This window comes from Siphateles boraxobius, unplaced genomic scaffold (genome assembly GCF_051911475.1).
Source record: "Siphateles boraxobius isolate OS27281-9 unplaced genomic scaffold, OSU_SipBor_1 41, whole genome shotgun sequence".
In the NCBI taxonomy this organism is placed as follows: domain Eukaryota; kingdom Metazoa; phylum Chordata; class Actinopteri; order Cypriniformes; family Leuciscidae; genus Siphateles; species Siphateles boraxobius.
This window is the reverse complement of record NW_027509042.1, coordinates 19,060,907-19,083,826: the sequence shown is the minus strand read 5'-3', so window position 1 is coordinate 19,083,826 and position 22,920 is coordinate 19,060,907. Positions and strand designations below refer to the sequence as shown.

Below are 22,920 nucleotides of genomic sequence, written 5' to 3'. Positions count from 1 at the left end.
GGGAAGGAGGAGCCCGCTGTAGCCAAAGGGTGGAGGGACGGACGGTAGCGGACGGAGCGTAAGTCCGTGGTGAAGTTAGAGTGACGACTGACCAAGGGGGAGTCGGCAGGACGAGTGAACCCGATGTAGCCGATTGTTCGAGGGTATCTGGTGGAGGCGCAGGTGGGAGGAGCCAAGACGGAGCCAGCAGGTCGACAGGCCGAGATGGAGTGCAGAGGACCAAGGCTGGAGGTGGAGCCGCAGGATCCTCATGTACAGTTGTGGGGATGGTGTGCTGATCTGCGGCTGGAGGACTGGCTGAGCTGGGTGTTAAAATTATAGGGTAGATACAGTCACTGGAGTGGAGATGAAACGACAAAGATGCAGATGACGGGTGGGATAGGGTGGGAAAAGTTGTTTCTTCCGTGAAGTTTATCAGCCAGTCCTCGTGTTGCGTTGATTGGGTTCCCTCGTCTGCGGATGTCGTGGGCTCACACCCCTGGTCAGACTTCTGTTAGAGCTCCTCCTCCGGGGCAAGGGTCAGCTCTGTCCTCTTCATCTCAGGCTCTGGCTGGCGCGTCTCCACGGGCGGTTGCTCTCCGTCTGCAGGGGGCACGCACGAGATCTCCACGGTCCAGGGTTGTAATAGGGCTCTGGGTCTGGCTGTGTTCTGGATCGGGGTGCGACGCTCTCCAGACATCTGATGATGGCCTCCCTCCAGTTCAGGTTCGAGGTGTCTGGGAGGTCGATCGGATGGTGGAAGTTTCCCCCGATCCAGAACAGGGTCTTCAGTGTTTCGTCATCGAGGGGGCTGGTGACTGCAAGGTAAAAGAAGTTTGTGGTGAAAGACAAGAAATCCTGGCTCTTCTGAACTAGGACGATGAAGTCAATATTTTCCTTTTTTTTTGGTCTGGTATTCCTACACGGCTCGTAGGAAGGATGACGGAGATGAAAGTAGGAATAACATTTTCTTTAATATAGCGAACTCAGGAACAGGCAAACAGGTGAGACAGCATGTATAACACAAAAATACCGGAAACAGAACTGAATACAGGCAGGAACTAAATACACAGAGATAATGAACACAAACGACAGGCAGCTGTGAGGAAGGTGATCAGTGTCCATGGTTATAGATTGGTGGCGGGAAAATGACAGGGAAACACAGGTGATGAATGAAAACAACTGAAAGTCTATGAACTGAACATAATGGTGACAATGGTGATCCAGACTGGTGTAAATCTCTTGTTTATCACTGAATTTATCTATCATATCCCATTAAGGAGTGCTTCTAAACTCCCAATATACCACACACAATGTTTAGCATTCTGAAAACCAATCAATGTTTTCATAAAAAAATTAATTAAAAAAACACAGCGTTGCTTAGCACATGATAGTTTTTCATGAAGAAAAGCTCATTTAAAGGAGATAGTGATGTGAGTGGTTATTTCATAGAATTTATATCAGAAATACATAAATCTGAGAAGAATGGATAGTCTTCACGACCCCTCCAGTGTCCCTTGGACACACGCACACGCACACACACACACACACACACACACACACACACACACACACACACACACACACACACACACACACACACACACACACACACACACACACACACACACACACACACACACACACACACACACACACACACACACACACACACACACACACACACACACACACACACACACACACACACACACACACACACACATAAGCAGCTGGTTGTACTGATTGGCAGGTGACGTTATCTCATAGGAACCTGGCCCACCTTACAGTGCGAGTGTTCATGTACATACACACTATTACCTCCCTCTCACCCAGATCGGCTTTCATTCTCTTCCACGGCAATGTAAATTCCTTGAGCCAATCCAATTAGAAAAACAGATTACGTGGCCTTTGCATGATTCTCCATTGCACGTATGAAAAGATTGTTAATGTTGAGAGCCAATGGAAACACATAGTTATTGTTAAACATTGTCACATCGACATGCTTTCTTAGAGATGACTCACAGTGGAAATTTCACAAAGTGAACTGAATGCCTTTAACTGTAAAGTAGCCATTGTGCGTCAATCCATCGAACTGCATAGGTGGATACAGGCCGAAACATCTGCTAAAAGCTGATGTTAATAAAGTCTGTTGCCATAACAACTCAATAATACTACCTTAATAGTCATGTAGAGTCAATGACTTAAAGGAATAACTTGCAATTTATAATCAAGTTGCCCTTGATAAATGACTTTTAGCCTTCAGCTAACTCTTGAGCTGAGTAAGATCTATTTGCTTGCATTAAAGCAGCCCTTTACATAATTTAACCCCGTTTTATTTTTAAAGCCTATCCTGTGACAAAGGACACTTTAGAGCCTCTCTCAAATTACGCATGGATATGTGGTAGCTCATGGACCATGGATAAGATATCATTGAGATGCCACATTATGTACTACAAACATTCATTTTAATGGTTTGACGGGAGAACCAATCACACTTGTCACTCGGTTGCCTGGATACCAATCTCCTGGTTGCTAAACACCAGGCCATAAGTTTTACATCATGAGCTATTTTTCTGAAAGTTAGAATATCAAAGATAGGGTTACCTCACAGAAGTGCTGAGCCAGAGACACCTGCTCAAATGTGTACAAGGGCTGTTAAAAGAGATCTCTTTTTACACTACCCCTTACTGCAACAACCCATAGGGTACACATGAACTGAGAGCAGTCCAAGGCAGTCGCTTATCTGATATTCTGAAGAAGAATAAAGAATTTGGCCAATGGAGATACAACGCAACATTCATAAATCAAAATCTCAAACTTGACACATGATGCTTCATGTAATTTAAAGGGATCATGACATGAGAAATCTATTTTTCCTTAATCTTTTGATATACAAGTGGTCATTGTACCATTAAAAAATTCTGCTAGTGTCATAGTTTAAAATGTTCTCTTCCAAAAAAAGAAAGGAAAAAAAAGTAACACCAATTGCAAACATCACGTCAAAAGCAAATAGAACCCATTAAAATAACTGACGCTGTCTACACTGGAAACAGCATTTGCCCGTTCAATGTCTGATGTACTCCACATGCATGAGCAATATTCCCAACAGCAGGAATATTGGATATGAACATCATATTAGCATCTGCAGAAGTGGATGATTTTTTTTTCGCATTCGAAGATTATATTGAAAGTTTTCTGACTATTGCCGGCAAGATGTGGCTATATTAATCCACACAACAAAGTTAAGAAAATGCAACCATATGTAACTCGCACCATTCAAAGGGGAATTCGAACCAGCATCAACCATCACGGGAGGCAGAGACTCTAACAGGGACACTAAAGATGCCTCTAGCGTGCATTTAAAGGGCAGGGGAGTGAGATATACCTGCACCGCTCTTATTAATTGGCCTCCATTACACTCATCCCCCTAAACCTCACCCCCATCCGGGTCACGGCACCAACATTACTAGGCCTAATCGGGCCATTACAAATGGGATTGAACCAGCATTAATTGGCATAGAAGGTGGCCGCACTAACTTGAGGGCAAGGGAGGGAGGTTTACATGCATAGCTCATTGATTCTTGTCTCTGATATGATGCATTATGCACTAGTGCAAATTATTTACAATCTTTTTTCCTCTAGAAAAAATAATTTTAGTCATATCAAAACTGATTTGATGACATCTAAGCAGTGGTGATGATTAAAACCAGATGTAATGCCTACTAACAACCAACAAGTGCACTGACTGCAACATTCAGCAATGCTGGCGGTGTGAACAAGGTTTGTGATGCGAGGCTTGAAATGACTGTTGTTGAGAACTATGAACATTGTGTCACGCTTAAAGAGTATTTTTTCTCAGTAAATGAGAGGATTCTGTATTGCAGAGGTAAACAAAGTCCAGAAAAACCTGTTTAAACGAACAGTGGCTTACCCGGGTGTCATAATGTGTTCCAATTTTTTATATTATCAGTTGGAAGGTGTTTTTGTTTGTTACTTTAAAAAAAAATCAGTTTATAATTATAATCTTATGATGATTACTGCACTGTAATTAAATAAATGTTGCTTAGATAAACTGTGAATATTGTCTGTGATACATGCGTGATCTTTAGTTCCTTACATACTTTTAACCTTTGCAGCATTTACTGAGTTTTTGCATCAAACTGGAACATGCACAAGAACAAATAGAAAGGTGAAAAATGAAGAAGTGTGTTGTGTAAAAACAAAAAATATTATACAGTTCAGGAAGGGTTACATGTTTTGGAGCTGGTGCAACAACTGCAAGACAAAAAAAATAATAATCAGTTGTTTTGTTGTAGACTAACAGCTTTTACTAGATGTGAATTATTCAGCTATAATCCCAAACCAGTTCGTAATTAATAATGCAACAGAGGATATAAAAAAAAAAGAAAAAAAAAGAAAAGAAAACAAATCTGGTTCCCACCAAAAGCTGTCCTACAGGATGATTCAAAATTTGGCATTTCGCCTTTTACTCCTTGCCACCAGCAACTTGAATTTTCCCATGAATGGTGACACAACTGATTTTAGGTGGAGAAGTCACTGTGACAAAAGTGAGCTGAGGGCAGTAGGTATAGTGTGATTCACAACGTGGGAAAGTATTCTTCTTTGTCTACAGTTTTATACTTAGGACAATAACAAGGTGCACAAACTAGTATTATCTCTTTAATGACAGCATGTGAGAAGTGGAGATTTTTTTATAAGACGCTTTCAGTTATTGTTTCAAAAGTGTGAATCACTTGTTACTTGGTCATTTTTAATAGGATCTATTCATTTATTCAAAACCACATTACAAATGCAATTTACATTTAATATAATCAGTACATCTTACTATGAGCATGTTTTTCATTTCTGAATTAAAATGAAATGTTTTATTTTTATTTTATTTGTGTATTTATTTTTTGGCAGGGGGCTTAATACAACTGTCCTAATTATAATGAAAAAAAACAGTATACATATCAAAAAATCTTACTGAAATTTTTATGACAAGGCAAGGTTAGTTCTGGTTTTATTTTTAAAATTGTATGTATTTGAAAATAAAAATTAAGATGTGCACACTCGTGTGTATTCAAGGGGTTATGAAAATGTTGTTTGTTTGTATTGCATCACATGACATTTTAGAGTAATTACATTTAAACCTTTCAAAAGTTTTTTTGTTTTTTTTTCCAAAACCATATGAAACCAACAAGAATACATTTCTAAGAACTTGGCATACCTTTTTTAAAGACTGTTCTATTTCTTTATCAGACAGTCGTTATTTGTCGTTGTCGCTATTCTAGTAATAATTTGCCATTCCCTATATAGCAAGTGGATTATTTCACCCTTTATTTTGTTCGTTAAAGGAATGATCCGTCTTTATGTTTAATGTGACAGGCTGATGTAAACACTGGTGAGTTGCCGGGCAGTTTTGGAGTTGTTCACAAGCCTCTGTACTCCATGAATTATCACCTCTCAAACACTGCACTGAACACCAGTCCCTGTGACTCATTTGAATACCCACACCATTAGTCACAGCGGGCAATACAGACACATACGCATACGCTTGAGCCCTACACAGTGCCTGAGAGTGGGTGGCGTATGTTCGTCCCACGCAGTGTACGCTTGACCTCATGTTGAAGACCATCCTCACCAGCTGCCCCCCGACAACTGCTTAGCCGTATGCAAGCATGGGACAGTAATAGGTGGTGTGATCTGCCGTACCATAGTGTGTAAAGGAAGATAAAGGGCATAAAGACGAATTAGGAGGGATGATGTACTTAAAGTTGCATGTGCCTCAGTCATTGCCTTATAAACGACTACTTTTAACCCATCTATGCAAGTACAGATTAACATGGGTTTAACCCTGCAGATCATGCAACAACAAATCTGTGATCTACACTGCAACAAGATAATCAGCACATTAGAGATGTGAGATAAGACATATGGCCTGTGTGTCTAACACAACACACAGCCCACTGTAGAAACTGACGTAATCACGAGGGCCCTAAATGAGAATGTGTATTTCATATGAAGTAATAGGGTGATTGACTATCATCCAATGACTGCATGTTAAGAGCAATTAACACTGCAGTGATGTAAGGGTTTCATGTGTCATCTGCAATATCACTTGAACTCAACATGATCAAGAGATCATATTAGTAATGTTATTTTGTCCTTGCTTGAAGAACAGGGGTGGTAACCACTACAGTGTGTGGTCCTAATTGGTGATTTGTCCAAATTGTTAATGGTGAAAACGGAAAAAAACCAATTTTGTAAACGGAATATGCATTAGTCTTTTCTTTCTTATTGTTACATATATCCAAGTGAAACGGCTACTTAAACAAGAAAAATGTAGAGTGGGCTTTGATTTTGGCTGCGTTTACATGCGATCACCGTGATACGATCAAGCAGATCGGATCATAAGCCAATCAAGACACGGTGCATTTACACCTGTCCACATCAAGTGGCTTCTGTATCTGGATAACAGATTGGATCTCGCATTCCTGCGAAAAGAAAAAAAAAGGATGGCTCAGGTGCAAAGTCCACCTGACCTGTTGGGTTTTCTTTTAAAAACAGTTTTCAGTTTTCGGGGTACATTTTAAAAATCTTGTAAAATGAGGAGGATGTAGAGGCTTCAAGTACTAATAATGTGGATAGATGCCGTAATGGAAACGGTATAGAGAAACGTACCTATCCGAGAACGTTGCCAGCTGTGGTGGGAAAAATGTGCGTTCTTTACAAAAATGAATGGTTCTGCAACTTTAGGGTACGAAAGCAAACAATTTTAGTATATTTGCGATGTACTTCACACTCGGCTGTATCGCAAAACCACACAGCTATGTGCAGCAATTCCTGGAGAGAGGAGGGGGAATAATGACTGGGATTATCACATTATTAGGTGTTGTGTGATGTCCACCTGTGAATGCAGACATGATGGCTGGATTGCGCTTACATTACTCTGAGATCCGATCACAATGCGTCCTCGACTACCTCCGATCCTGGACACGCTGATCGGATAACATTCCGATCAGAAAGCGCATTTACACTTGTCTTTTCAATGTGTATGTGGACAACATCCGGATACAGGTCGCATTTTAATGCCAAGTGTAAACGCAACATTTGTCCATCAGGAACTGATTGGATAATTGGATTGTTGTCATTGGCTACTGCTGGGATCTCATGTGAGTGAACTTATTCATCAGCAAATACTCAAAACACAACCAAATACAGAAGCGCGCTGCAACACTCACAATGCACATACGATCAGGATGTTAAAATAAACAAAACAAAAACTCACCTTTTAGTTCATCGATGTCATAGTTATTTTCTGTTAGATTCCATTTCATTGACTTTTAGTTTGTATTCATCCGTTGCCCGTTTTCTGTGTTTACTTTGTTCAAGTTTCCCGCCACTCATCGGTTTCCATGGACACTCATTAATCCACCCATGACAAGGAGATGACGCCAGAGCCCACCGCAAACGAGGAGCTTCCGCCTGCCGTGATGGAGGAGCCGCCCTGGAGCCGAAGCACCACAGTGAGTCTGATCAGGTGTGCGAGCAGGCAACATCTGTGAAAAGGAGAGGGTTTGTGGAGTGGGACATGGAGGAATGGCTGATCGATTGGGAATTTGAGGCTTTGTTACCCACCCAGCCCTGCCCTGAGCCTTTTGTACCCTCATCATCGCTGGTTCTGCCCAACCCTGAATCATATATGCCCTCATCATCACTGGTCCGGTCCAGCACAAAGACTGCTTCATCGCACTGTACTGAAATTGTGTCATCACTGCAATGCTCCTACCCAGCATAAGGACTGTTTCATCACCCTGTTTTGACATTGTGTTATCATCGCTGACCCCGCTCAGCCTCCCTTTCCCACCTTCACTGCAAAGTTCAGCCAGTCCTCCAACCCCAGCCTCAGCTGGTCAGGCTTACTGTGATTGTCAGCGTTACACGGTGATCAGCCACAACCGGTTACATCACTTGACCACCGCGGCATCACCATCATTTACATTTTTTTTATAGCAATACAAAATAGTTTTGTTCAGTTACAGAATAGACACTGCAATTAAAAACTGAAAACATCTGCTCAATTCAGCATGAGCTGAGCAAGAGTCACGTTTCCTTTCCTTTGTTCAAGTTTCCCACCACAAATAAGTTTCCATGGACACTCATTAATCATCTCATCTGTTTGTCATTATGTTCATCACCATTGTGTATTTAAGTTCCTCACCTCCTCTCCCTCATTGTCCGGTATTGTTCATGAGTTACACGCTGTTTCGTTTGTGTTTGCCCCATGCTGTGTTTAATAAATCTCAATGTTTATTGGAATCTTCATCTTCCTTGGACTATATGCCTAAGTTATTATCGACAACACCACTGACGAGTAGACACTGAACAATAAGCATGTCCCAGCCAGGTTCGTCACATGTTGGGGTCCCGTTGAAACATTTCCGTGCTATTTGTTGCGTGTTTCTGTATTTGGTGCATTGTGATTATTTGCAGCACGAGTTCTCAAACCAAAGAATATGCTATCTTAATTTGTTGGTGTTTTTTCTATTTGCATGTGTTTTTCTTCAGTTGCAGGGCATTGAGTTGTGCTATTTACAGCGCATTTTTTAATTTGGTTGCAGTGCGTTTCTGTATTTGGTTGCATTGAGTATTTGCAGCACATGTGCTGTCACATGTTCTGCCTTGTGGAAACTGACCTGTTAAATGCGATTAAATCTGAAGGAATCAATCCTAGAATAAAAGTCTTCAGTCGTCAACCTCGACGAGGTCTAATTGACCCTTTTCACATTTCTGGGTTTCACTGAAGCGGAAGTAGTCACAGTTGGGTAAACCTCTATAGCATTGAAAGAAAGACTCCATTATTTATTTAATTTTTTTTGTAGTCCAATTTGCTCAAGTAACAAAAGAAAAACTCCACAATAGTGTTTTCACAACTTTCAAAAAGAGGGAAAAAATAGTCAGGGATTGATAACGGCAGTCAGAAGTCAGAGAAGAGAAAGACATAAATTTGATTCACTCCCACAGCAACGTTAGTTTTATGTAATTTGATGCAAAGGCAAATAATAAAGTATAGTTTTATAAATGTACATAATTTGTTTTTAATGAACATATAAAAAATATGCAGGATTTGCGATGTGAAACCGCGACATCACAGACTCTCTCACGTGACTCTCAACGACATCTCAAAGCAATGTGTTTCCTCTCTGCTTCTCCTGTGCCTCCACGCAGGTGTCATTAATTAGCCTACATCAGTGTTTTTTGCAACCCTTCTCACCTATATGGGGAGGTTCCCACGCTTTCAGTTCTAACTACGCGGAAAAATAAATCTTCTTTTTGCCTGAGAAGTCACCTTGTCGTTGCCGTATAGGCTACACTGTACATAATTAATTAAAACTGTACAGCCAGTCTAGCGAATAGCTACCTTTATTGAATTTTCCCCACAGTCTCCAAATAGGCGTGTGGTTTGACCGTGTAGTCCGATTCACGAGGATAACACTTTCGAATGATTAATTTCACGAGCCGTAAAAGTCATCGGTTCAAATTAGTGCACCGAATCCTCAGAACTGAATCTGAATTCATCATATAGACTTTCATATTAACATCTGAATACCATACAGAATGCTAGGCTTCTTTCTTAAGCAATACCATCAATTTGAAGTTTTGCAATAAATTTAATTCTGCTACACTGTAAAACCTCTCAGTCAATGAAACAAGTTTATTTTTACTCAAATATTACTTGAATATGAAACTAAGGTAATACAACTTAATAACTGATTTTATTCAGCTGAACTCAGTCTTGATAAATTACAGCAGATTTCTAGTTTCCATCATGTTTTTCTTCTGACAGTTAAAGGAGTTGATGTTAAAATTAAGGTTTTTTTATCAAGATTAGTGTGGGGAGATCAGTTAGTGTTTAATGTTCTGTTATGTCTGTTTTTTGTGGGCTTACCAGTGAAGATAGCTGAGGTTATGAGGATTGGACTAATCTCATCAAGACTATTTGTTGAATTATACAGTATAAAAACTATGGCTGTGTATACTTCAGAACAGTGATGGTCTCTGTACTAATCTGTTAGCACGTGCAGGTGTGCCAGATGTATTAACTACTAACAAACTAACAGATAACAGTAAGAGATAGCCTAGTTAATACATTTTTTATTTGATCGGTTTCATGCTATTAAATTAAGTTTTAGCTATATAAAATATTTAAGTGGATTTAATTTTAAGAAATATTCTCTTTGTGTATATTAATTAGCTAAACATTATAAAACAGTTGTCAAATATTATTGTGGATTGTTGTTACTCTTTACAGCATGGTCAAATCCTTGTTTAATATTAGCCAAAAAACAAATATTATTAAAATGTCCACTTCTTAATCTTTAATATTTGGCCACTTCTTTACAATAGAAAATACAGTCATTGTAATTTCTTGAACAAGAACACATGGACATCACAACATTCAAACTCAGACCGAGGTTATAAACTTTTATTTTGAAATAGCGATGAACAACAATGTGCATACTTAAAAACAAATTGACGTGTTTTGCTGTGTTGGTATAGGTTTATAAATGATCAACGTTACAAGCATGGTGAAGTCGCGCATATTGCATTTCCAGATGAATGTTATAAGCAATCCAAACAGAATATGCAGAGATGGAGTCCCATGCATGTAAAGGATAATGGTGCTACAGTGCGCTATGAAACAGAGCGCTTCAGACATTTTAAAATGCTTTCCCAAATGCGTGTTATTGGAAACAAACAAACAGCACTTGCAGAGACTGAGTTTGTGTTACAGTGAATTGAACTCTGTGACGCTGTAACCTGCATGCATGTAAATAAAGCGTTGCGCTTCAATCTGAAACCTGCAGCGCATAGCCTATATTTATTTAATTGATTCATAGCCTTTGAGATTGCACTATATGCTATATTACGATTTCAAAATTGTTTTATTATACTGCTATACCCTGCCATACCCAAATGAGGCTAATAAATAGAATCTAAATCAGAGATGACAATGGACCTTTTTTTCACAGACTGTGTGACGCATTTTAACGGTCATCAGCATTGTAAATCCTGCAAAGTTATATATATATATATATACAGGTCCTTCTCAAAAAATTAGCATATTGTGATAAAGTTCATTATTTTCCATAATGTAATGATAAAAATTAAACTTTCATATATTTTAGATTCATTGCACACCAACTGAAATATTTCAGGTGTTTTATTGTTTTAATACTGATGATTTTGGCATACAGCTCATGAAAACCCAAAATTCCTGTCTAAAAAAATTAGCATATTTCATCCGACCAATAAAAGAAGTGTTTTTAATACAAAAAAAAAAGTCAACCTTCAAATAATTATGTTCAGTTATGCACACAATAGTCAATACTTGGTCGGGAATCCTTTTGCAGAAATGACTGCTTCAATGCGGCGTGGCATGGAGCCAATCAGCCTGTGGCACTGCTGAGGTGTTATGGAGGCCCAGGATGCTTCGATAGCGGCCTTAAGCTCATCCAGAGTGTTGGGTCTTGCGTCTCTCAACTTTCTCTTCACAATATCCCACAGATTCTCTATGGGGTTCAGGTCAGGAGAGTTGGCAGGCCAATTGAGCACAGTAATACCATGGTCAGTAAACCATTTACCAGTGGTTTTGGCACTGTGAGCAGGTGCCAGGTCGTGCTGAAAAATGAAATCTTCATCTCCATAAAGCTTTTCAGCAGATGGAAGCATGAAGTGCTCCAAAATCTCCTGATAGCTAGCTGCATTGGCCCTGCCCTTGATAAAACACAGTGCACTAACACCAGCGGCTGACATGGCACCCCAGACCATCACTGACTGTGGGTACTTGACACTGGACTTCAGGCATTTTGGCATTTCCTTCTCCCCAGTCTTCCTCCAGACTCTGGCACCTTGATTTCCGAATGACATGCAAAACTGAGCAACAGTCCAGTGCTGCTTCTCTGTAGCCCAGGTCAGGCGCTTCTGCCGCTGTTTCTGGTTCAAAAGGCTTGACCTGGGGAATGCGGCACCTGTAGCCCATTTCCTGCACACGCCTGTGCACGGTGGCTCTAGATGTTTCTACTCCAGACTCAGTCCACTGCTTCCGCAGGTCCCCCAAGGTCTGGAATCGGTCCTTCTCCACAATCTTCCTCAGGGTCCGGTCACCTCTTCTCGTTGTGCAGCGTTTTTTGCCACACTTTTTCCTTCCCACAGACTTCCCACTGAGGTGCCTTGATACAGCACTCTGGGAACAGCCTATTTGTTCAGAAATTTCTTTCTGTGTCTTACCCTCTTGCTTGAGGGTGTCAATGATGGCCTTCTGGACAGCAGTCAGGTCGGCAGTCGTACCCATGATTGCGGTTTTGAGTAATGAAACAGGCTGGGAGTTTTTAAAAGCCTCAGGAATCTTTTGCAGGTGTTTATAATTAATTAGTTGATTCAGATGATTAGCTAATAGCTCGTTTAGAGACCCTTTTCATGATATGCTAATTTTTTGAGACAGGAATTTCGGGTTTTCATGAGCTGTATGCCAAAATCATCAGTATTAAAACAATAAAAGACCTGAAATATTTCAGTTGGTGTGCAATGAATCTAAAATATATGAAAGTTTAATTTTTATCATTACATTATGGAAAATAATGAACTTTATCACAATATGCTAATTTTTTGAGAAGGACCTGTATATATATTATTATTTTTTTATGTATGTACAAGTATAACACTACTGTATCCTTTGTATTATATTACCTTTGAATCAAATTACAAAAAACTAGTTAATGCTGCTGTAAGGGTGTTTCTAGTACAGTGGCTGTGGAAGTGATGGTAAAGTTGACATCTTTCTCCCTTCTGACTGCCGTTATCCCTCTCTCTTTTTTCCCTCTTTTTGAAAGTTATGAAAACACTATTGTGGAGTTTTTCTTTTGCTATTTGAGCAAATGGGGAAAAAATAAAAAACAAAAAATATATTTAATTTATTCTCTAATTAACCGCTATCGAATTTTACCCAACTACTGACATTCGACTGACATTTGTTATGACATCTGCTTCGGACAATGCTCATGATAACTGTCATTAACTCTAAGTAAATCCCTAATACTTTTGTCATTTCCTGTCTTGTGCTACGTTTTGTATAGTCCTATGTAGTTTTTCATGTTGATTCGTCTCCCCAGGTGTATCTTGTTTCCTCAGTTAAGCTTGTTTGCCCATGTGTATTTATAGCCCTTGTGTTTCACTGTTACTTTGTCAGTTGTTGTACATGTATGGTTGCTTCTAGTTCGGTCCTTCTCGTGGTTTTATTTCTTTGTCCCTGGAGTTCTTTATTATTTGTTCTATGTGTTATATTTCATTTTTAACTATGTGATTCTGCAACTCCCTTAAGAATGCAACTATAACCTGCTGACACTGTAAGAAAAAATCAAAACAAAACTTTTGATCATTAACTTAAACTAATTTGTTGATGTTATCATCACGGTCGGTAAACATCCGCATACAACAATACCTCTCTTTGGTCTACAAAGCTAGTCTCTGATTGGTTAATCTGAAAGTTGTTTCAGGATCAACAAAGATGTTGATCCAGGAACATGTGGTACTTGGTGAAATCACGTTCACCCATGGGAGACGGATATATTATATACTGTATGTATATATTACTGATTTAATTTTCACAAAACTTATGTATACAACTTCTTTTCAGAATGGAATGTAGAGAGTCAGATGTGGATTCAGTAACTGGTCTAACAGAATCAATGGCTTTGTTTGAAACCGTTCCTTATATATTCACTATTCCTTACATTACTCCACTAATATAGTGCATTTACACCACTTGAAGGTATGAATGAAAACGAGTAAGTGAATTCGGACACTGAGTCCACTGAAAGGGCTCCCACTTTTGCATAGTTTGTGCTTAATAATCATTTGAAACTTAGCAAACTGACAGCTTAGTAATGAAAACACCTATATTGAACTCTGTTATGGAAGCTATGTATAGTTAATTATAATTATATAATTATAATTAATTATAGCCTTAATTAAACAACTTAATAATCAATTAAAAAGGAATTAATACCTGTATGATGTTGCACTGTACCCACATTGGACAAGTGGTTTGGAAAATGGATGGATGGATGATTCACCTGCAGGCTTCATCTTCTGGAGAGATTAATTCATTCGGATGCCTTTGAGTGTACATCGGTTGCACACTTGTTATTGCGGTGCATTATGGGATTAAATGAGTGCACTCAATAACGTCCGGAATGGTTTCGGATACCTCTACAAATGGCTGTCCCCTCAAATAGTGCCCTATTAGAGGGTATAGGGGGTGATTTCTGACACAGCCGATGAGTTCATTCAGCGAAGGATTAAAACGGATGATTCCTGAGTTTGTGAGTCTTTCTGAATGATTCATTAAAATAACCTTATCCTTTATTTGTGAATCGGGCTAAACCTTTTCGTGTCACTATCTTGTATGTTTGTTCTTACTTTCAGTCCACTCGACAGAAAGGCACGTTTCCTTGCAATTATTTTGTGTTAAATACAAAACAAAAAACAAAAACATTTTTTATATAAATCTTATCACATTGAATTCAGATTGCAAACTCATTCCACACACGAATAGGATTTATTTTGCCATGGCATGAAATATTATACCTCCTTAAAGAGAGCAGAAAGCACTTCTGTAAGGCTTTTAGTTATTTAATATTTAATATCCAGTACACAGTGAAAGTCTGGGATTGTATCATATTTTCACTTTGGTTGTGGGTATGGGAATCTGCCACCATCTATAAACTAAAGTCAAGTACAGCTGGGCGAAACATTTATTTAAAGTTGGATTCTGTTCAGGAATGGCAAAATGAGGACACACAATTTGCAGATGTTTGTAAAGCTATCTGCCTGGGTGTGTGCCGTGTATGCTTAACTGTGTGTTGGGTGTGTGTTGTGGGGTTGGTCTAAAATAACTTGCTGCTTGGCATGTGTAGGGAAAGATATATCAAAGGACAAAAAACTGAGATTGAGAGGTTGCTGGTCAGTTAGTTAAAGCAGAGATGTTCTTATAAGTTCCGTGACACCGGAGAAAGCGTAACGGTTAATTTGGATCATGTCACATTATAGCCTTAATGTCATCGAATTTGACAGTCTTAAAACTCTGACAGAAATTCAAGACATAATTTAAGGCTGCAATGTGATTGGTTATCAAAGAACAATTGTTTGTGACTTCTCTATTCCTCTTCTCCATTGACGTTAATAAAAAAAAATAAAAAAAAAGGCCTTCATCTCTGCGTACCACCGCATGTACACTTTATTTGCTAATATTGAAGGCTTGCCTTAAAGTGGCTCTGGTTAAAGTCGGCATGAAACAGAATTTTGTATTCAAGCATCGGAAAACCTGTCACTCACATGAGATCACAGCAATAGCAAACAACAACGATCCAACAATCCAATCAATTCCCAATGTACAAAATCGAGTCCCACCTTACATTTTTCTTGTTCGAGAAGCCATTTCACTCGGATATGTCACAATAGGGAATAAAAGACTAAAGTAACTTCCGTTTCATGCCAACTTAAAATTACAAGGGCACATAAATAAAAAATAAATAAAAACATAATATGCATGGATGAATCATTTTAAATTACGGCAACATTTAAAGTAAACATGAAGTAACATTTTTTTCAGTATTTTTAGCTCTACTACCAAAACACCTTTTGCTTTTCTGCCAACTAATTTCACATAGGCTATTGGATAATACTGAAAATCTGCAATCGGGTCTGATTCCATTCTGGAATGGGACATCCAGTTTTCAGAATACAGGCAATCCCTAATGGATACAATTGAGTCCTGTCCTTATTTTTTTACTAAGTCAGATTAGTAAACTGGGTACGGAAAAGAATTAATGAACACACAAACGGCCTATGTCCCGAACAGTACACACTGTGCACGTTATAAGGTTTCCCTTTATAGTACATTATGGGTGGTGGAAGGATAGAAGAAGGAAGACTCTTGACTGAGGCTCTCTTTAAAGGTACAAAAGTCCGGCGCACCGGATCGTGTTCCCTGGATACCCAGCATCTATTTATTATCATTCTCCCCTCTGTGACCTCCCCTTTATTTTAGACCTCTGATTCATCTGCAATTCAACCCCTAAAAACCACAAAACACCTCTAAGTTTACAGCCTCTGGTCTATACCATCGGCAGCTGTAAATCAAATTGAAATTGTACATTTCTGTGCGCGTCTATTGATGGCTTGATTTTAACAATACAACTATGTGTTGTGTTTAGAACACATTGAAGGACATACTGTAGCAGTTTTAATGTAATTTGCATTGTAGAATTGGTAGTAACAAACAAGCTGACATCAAGAGGAGAGCATCATTTTGAGTTTATAATGTTAATTTTATTCATCTTATTCAATGACAGCAGGAATCTGCCAATTAAGATTAGTCTATCATGTCACAGGTGCTTGCCCTGCATGTTAGCGGATGAAGGGATGCAGGGCGATAAACTTCTAACACAGAGTTTCAGCCCTATTGACAGGTCAGGAAGCCCCCGTGGTCACCGAGGGCTATTTGATTTGACATCTATTTCACCTGGTCAGGTTAAAATAGAAGTTAGCGGCTAGTGTGATGCAATCACCACGCATGGCTGAAAGCTCCTGGGATTCTGGATAGAAACAGCAGCCAGCGAATGGACAACAGAATGTGCTTTTCAGGTTAGTGCTTAGACATACATCGCTGGGGACATGGACTAGGAATGGAATGGGTGGGGGTTGTTGCTTAGTATCTATATCCTAGCAACTGAGTGGGTATGATACCATGTTCAGTTGTTGTCAGGGATTGGTCAGCATGTTGGCATTGACGCCGCCCCTTTGCTTGTGGGCTGTAGAAAGATTAAACCAAAATTAAAACATCCTCCACACTTGATTCACTCCTGTGCACTTGACCTTCTAGCACTTTAATCTGCCTCACAATTTCTTTTTTGTTTATGTTTTTCATGTTTTTCATTTATTTATAACTCCAGATCTGCTGTAATACATGTGCTTGGGCCACTTGCCGATAACCTTGACGACCTCAGTAAAGACCCCAGTCTGGCAGTATGACCTCTCCTTATGCAGCAGTTCAATTCTGCCCAGAGCGAGCCTTTCAACGGTAAGACAGAAGCAACAGTTTGTGCCAATTTGTTGGCCAATTCTGAAAAGCCATTTTAAGGTCACCAGGTTTATCTTGACCACTCACTTGGGCATGCACACATGGTTTTATTTAGTTGCTTCATTTGTAAATAGATATGAGCACATTGCAAAGCAACATGTGGCTGTTTCTATGGTCCAGAACAGTGTGTTTTTGTATTCTCCTTATTAAAGAGTTGCTTTCTGACTGAGACATGCTGGAGGTGCTAACAGTTATGTCTGTTTCTTCAGCTGCTGCCTGGCTATGGTATTTATAGGTGTGCTGTTCTTATGGCGAAAGTCAGCGTTTTGTGTAGTTTAGGGTGAACTGTCTAATTACTCAGCTTGTTTGCTTGTTAGCTCTTTGTGCACTCGCTACTGGTCATTTGTTTTTGTGGGTCTGAACAGAGTTCAACTCTAAATACAGCTGTATTAATAGCTAGGGATTCAATTCTCATGCTTGTATCTGTTAATGACGTTCTAATGTAGTATTCCATTTCAATGGAGTATTGGCACCTCTTTAAAAAGGCAATTGAAATATTAATTTCATATACTACATACATTTTCAAATTCCAGCTTTCATTAGCTGCTTTGGATATAAATCTCTATATTAAATAAATTGTTATGGTTAAATAGGTTATGTACAATGCACACCATCATATTTTATCTTTATCTAGTAATTCGGTATGTTGACAATCACAGGGTGATGTGGAAGAATAAATGCTTTTCAATCTGTTCATGTAAGATTATGCAATTTTTCAGGCCTGTAAAATTAACAAAAATATATTGTTTAAATGTAAAAAGGTTGTTACTCTAACACGTACATTTCCGGTGAAAGCCATGTAATTGGTAATTTCTGTAAAGGCACATAACTTAAAATCTTGGCTTTTACGCTCTTTTCTTCCCTGAAAGAAAACTGCTCAGGAAAAACATGCAGTTCATTAGTGAGGCATGTTGTCACACTATATGAGGAAGGTTGCCACAATTGATTAAACATGAAAATTGCAAATATAAAATGCATTGATATAAAAGAAAGAATTAATAAAAAATGTAATACATTGCGTAAATCTGTAAAATGTAAAACACATGACAACTTGACCCAGTAAAAGTGTTAGTTCAACTTGTCCTGAGCTGAAAGCACATAAGTTCAACATCTTGGTTAAAATCTGCTTTAATAATAGTTTTGACACTTGCCTGTATGCCATTGTGATTTTATTGTGTTCATTTATTTACCTAACAGCTAAGGCAAAAAATATGACATAATATTATTATAAACCAACGTATAAAACTGCGGTTAGAGAAATCACACATGTTATTGGACATAATTACTGTCATAAGTACCTTGTGACATATTCCCTGTGTGACAAACATGCGGTCTAACTTACCACTATATTGTTAGGTCTTAGCCCTTGAGCACATGTGACCTGCAGAGACGGTTGTTTTTGAGACTAATCCAGCTCCTATCAGTAGGTCTAATCTACAAGAGAAGAGAAACAGATGTGTACCGATTAAAAATAACATCAACAGAGGTTCTCAAAATAAAATGAACTTTCATTTCCATGCAAGTCAAGTACTCCAAATCACTTCTAACTAAATCCTACAAAATTCGACTCAGATATTTTAAATAAAAACCAAATTTTGATTCTTAGACCCTCTTGGAGTTTAATGATCAAATAGAGGGAAAATGTTGAGTAGATTTCATGATTGACCTACATTAAATTCCTTTTAAAATATATTTAGTTGCCAAACATTTAAATCAAATTGTTACACACCTGTTTACTCTGTTATGCTTGAACACGGGATATTGAATGACTTTTCCGTATTGGCAAGCTGACACTCATTTTTAAACATACTTTTGAAAACGAATAAATTACAAGTGCAGAGTGAATTAAGTTGATATGAGATTGTCAAACTTTGGGATAGTTCACTCCTTTGCCACATTCAATCAAATTTGGGCAGTGACAATAAAAGCACGCGTCTAAATGGAGGAAAAATCATGGAGCCACTATTCTTTTGTCTGAGCCACCATGTCCATCCTGGAGTCCCGGGTTTGAGGGATGAGGGAAGGGTCCCTTTGAACGTTACCTGGCCTCTGATTAATGAAGATAGTGGAGAAGCCCCTCTCACTTGTCTCCCCAGATTGCAGGACTCTGTTTGTTTTGATTGCATTTTCATCGCTGGATGTACCCAACCTGTCAGGAGACAATGGGCAGCCCTGTTAAGCTGTGACTTTTGACCCCGTTCTGTCTGCGAGGGGCCTGGTCTGTGTTTAAGTGGACGCAGTGCAGCCTCTCCCTCAGGCAGAATGCATAACTCCCCCAGTAACCAGACACCCACCCACAGCTTCCAAAGAAGCTATACCACTAGAGATGAAACCAACCCTCCACATAGCCACAATGAAAAACTACAGTTCACTATTGTCTCCAAGAAGTTTGTGCTTTTTTTAAAGGTGAGCTAAGCCCTGAAATAATTTCATCATCTCAATCATCTCACTAAAATCTCCTTTATGGTTTTTATTACCTGTAATGAGGATAAGAAGCATGGTTCCTCGGCTAAATTTGGGATGCGATGGCTGACATAATGGCAGATGTGGTAGCCACCGTGGTAAAGCTGAATTCTTAACATGTTTAGGCTTTGGTTATTTGACAGAAGGACAGAAACGTACATAGTATTCCTTCACTGCGTGATTCCTGAATTACTCATTTTCAGGTTGCACTATTTGTTTTATCAGGCTTTGTGAGTGCTATTATTTTTTTGTCTAGATGTTTAATTGATGAAACGGCCATTCCCATGTTAGCTGATGATGGATCAGAAATTTGCCCATAAACTTCACCTGTCATTTCTGTGGGTGTAAATCAAAGCTGGATATTTTCGCACATGGGTGCTGCACCTTTTGTGGGACCATGATGTCATTCTTGGCTGAAAATCCCCGTCAACCATATTGTATTTCTAGCTACTATCTAGCATCCGTTCATCCATTGTTTTTGGACCTTTTGCCAAGAGTGCATCCTCTCTCAACTTTAATTGAATAATTCCCCCGGCATAGGTTTTATAATGATGATGATGATGATGATGATGATGATAATGACGTCATGACACCAGGGCTGTCACCCAGCTCTCAGCCAGGGATCTGAAACATGTCCTGTTGCAATGTGTGACCTGAGACAGCAGCCACTCAGCACCTGCTGGAGACCTATATAGTCCTCATGCTCTCACCAACCTGTAATGTTGACAATATTGAATGCAATAACATATCAATGAGAGAGAGAGAGATACATGTAATCCCTATACAGACAGATGCTGGAACCTTGTGTAAGGTTATTAGCCACTACATTCTCTGACATAAGAGAAGTAGTATCTTGTTTTGTGGTTTTGTTGAGTGTGATAGCAAAAGCTAAATCTAAGCGTACTGACAATTGTAGAGCCATTTAGCACTCTCAGAGCACTATAAATGAAACGTCTTCCATGATATATGATACAGATGACATACCCCTATGACATAAACACTTTGATTAAGTTGCTTCCGCTTCTTTATAGCTTGTCACTTTTTATTGCGTTGTTAATGAGCCTTTTTAGAGATAATTAAAGAACATGATTATTTAATTGATTGAAGCTTAATTGTTGCCTTATATATTTATAACTTCCATAATCCCAATTAAAGGGATTAAAGGGACAGCCAACGAGAGAGCAAGATACAGGACAGCAAGATGTTCAGGGAGGAGTTATAGACCAGAATATCAGTATTTTAATAGATAGGCCTATATTTACAATTATATCAAACAGAAACAAAGCACAAACATTTGCATGACCAGCAGCAACAGCAGGACATTTGCAAAATTATTTATTTATCCCCAACTCTCTTTGCAAAACACAGTCCTTGCTCCCCTCGTCTTCCCAACCATTTCCTCCTGCATAAACTGTTTATTTTTCTCATTTTCGCTGCAAATCAGCGCACAGACAATTTTGATCGCAATCTTCTTGTAGGCTATCATATTTAATAACAAATTCAGTGTCGCGCGAGAACTCCGGTCTCACCCACGCGTGATCTTCCGTTATTTCCTTATCACTTCTCGCGTTTGTTTGGTTGTGAAATGTAGTTTCCGGACCAGGGAGAAGTTGTCGGCGATTCTTTCTTTTGTAAAGTCATGCAGTGTGAAACCTCCTGTTGCCGATCCATCGTGCAGTGTGAACACACCAGCAACTGAATGTTACCCCAGATAGTCACGCAGTGTGAAAACAACAGTGACCCGATTATTTTGAAAATCGTGCAGTCTGAACTCGGCATTAGGGGAATAACGTGAGATGGGCAGATGTGGTCAGATTGTTTCTTTGCGCCGCAGTTCTTTTGTGTTTAGTAGAAGAAATTCATACAGGTTTGGTACAATTTGAGGGAGGGTAAATTATGACAGATTTTTCATTTTTGGGTGAACTATACCTTTAAATTTGATCTTTTAAAATGCTAATATTTTAATGACAATGATATTTTTTATACTATTCATTAGTTGTGATGCTTATTATTATTATTATTATTATTATTATTATTATTATTATTATATACATTTTTCATTTACAGTATTTTGACAATATAGTGTTGAATTTTAATATTGTCTATTTATTTGTATATGGGATCTGTTGGAATCAGTGCATCCTTACTGGGGGTTAATTTTTGTTTCAGCAGAAAAACAAAAGTAAATCAACTAATACTAAAAAATATTACCTTACAGTGATATAGTGACGCTGCTTTTTTATGATAGCACAATCTAATTCTGCAAGAAGTAGAGAATGTTAGCAAGATTAATTGTATAAAAATTATTTTGTGTCTGCGTCTTTTTATTTGATATCCAGATGCAAGTATTTTCTAGGTGGCTACATTGACTTATGTTGCTTTTATAACTTTGTAAAAAAAAAATCATCTCAATATCATACCCACTTCTGCTATGCATCTGTGCAAGATCCCGTCCATTGTATAAAAATGACATATAATAAATATAAGTACCTTCCCTTTGATTGTTCTTGTAATGGGTGACGGATTCATTAATAGAACTAACAATATGAATAGCTGTCAGTAAGTTAGGGTCCAGCTTTCATTTGTATTTACTTACTCCCTTAAAAGCCCCTCAGACTGTTCAGGTTGACAGTGTAAAATGTAGAGGGGTTTAGATTTTTATCTTACAATGGGAGGTAGGAATGCTGAGGTATGGACCTATGGACACACTGTGACAATTGACGCATTGGGCTTGGCATTTGTGTGTCTTCCAGTGTGCCAAATGACAATATCTATGAGGCTTAAAGCAAACATTAATGAAAAAGCTTTTATCCCCAGTGACAGGCCTGGCAGCACACCGTTGTCCCAGTAATTCAACTCTAGCATTCACTTTGTGCCACACCTCTCCAGCTGAACAAAGACACACACACAAAAAGTATATACTCTGCATTTCTTCTGAAGAGCTATGTTTGGGGAGCACATGGAAAGAAAAGGGAAAAGAGGAATAATTTTTTTCATGGTATTGAAGCTGAATTCCATATGCTTCTTTTGCCCCTCCCATTTTCCCTCCTTTGGGAAATGAATATAGTTTTACACTATATACCCCCCCCCCAATTAATTAATAAATAAGATGAATATATATATATTAATCTTATTTATATATTAATCTTATTTGTTAATTAATATATATATATATATATATATATATATGCACTCTTTTGTGTTCCACAGAATAAAACAATGCACACAGGATTTTGCAATTATCCCTTTTAAGAAACAAAATTTTTAAT

The 22,920-nt window shown here is 38.6% G+C and overlaps 1 protein-coding gene across 8 annotated transcripts in view; it reads left to right on the top strand.

The window, feature by feature from the left end:
• Positions 1-16,901: 16,901 nt before the first annotated feature.
• tp63 (tumor protein p63) overlaps positions 16,902-22,920 on the top strand; it is a 42,451-nt gene continuing 36,432 nt past the window's right edge. For 4 of the 8 annotated variants that reach the window (XM_077198820.1, XM_077198816.1, XM_077198818.1 and 1 more), the window contains exon 1: positions 16,902-17,128. In XM_077198820.1, the coding sequence (XP_077054935.1) occupies positions 17,076-17,128 (53 nt within the window). In that variant the 5' untranslated portion in view covers positions 16,902-17,075. The remainder of the gene's footprint in view (positions 17,129-22,920) is intronic. The other 4 variants (XM_077198817.1, XM_077198819.1, XM_077198821.1 and 1 more) reach the window with 3 other exon arrangements.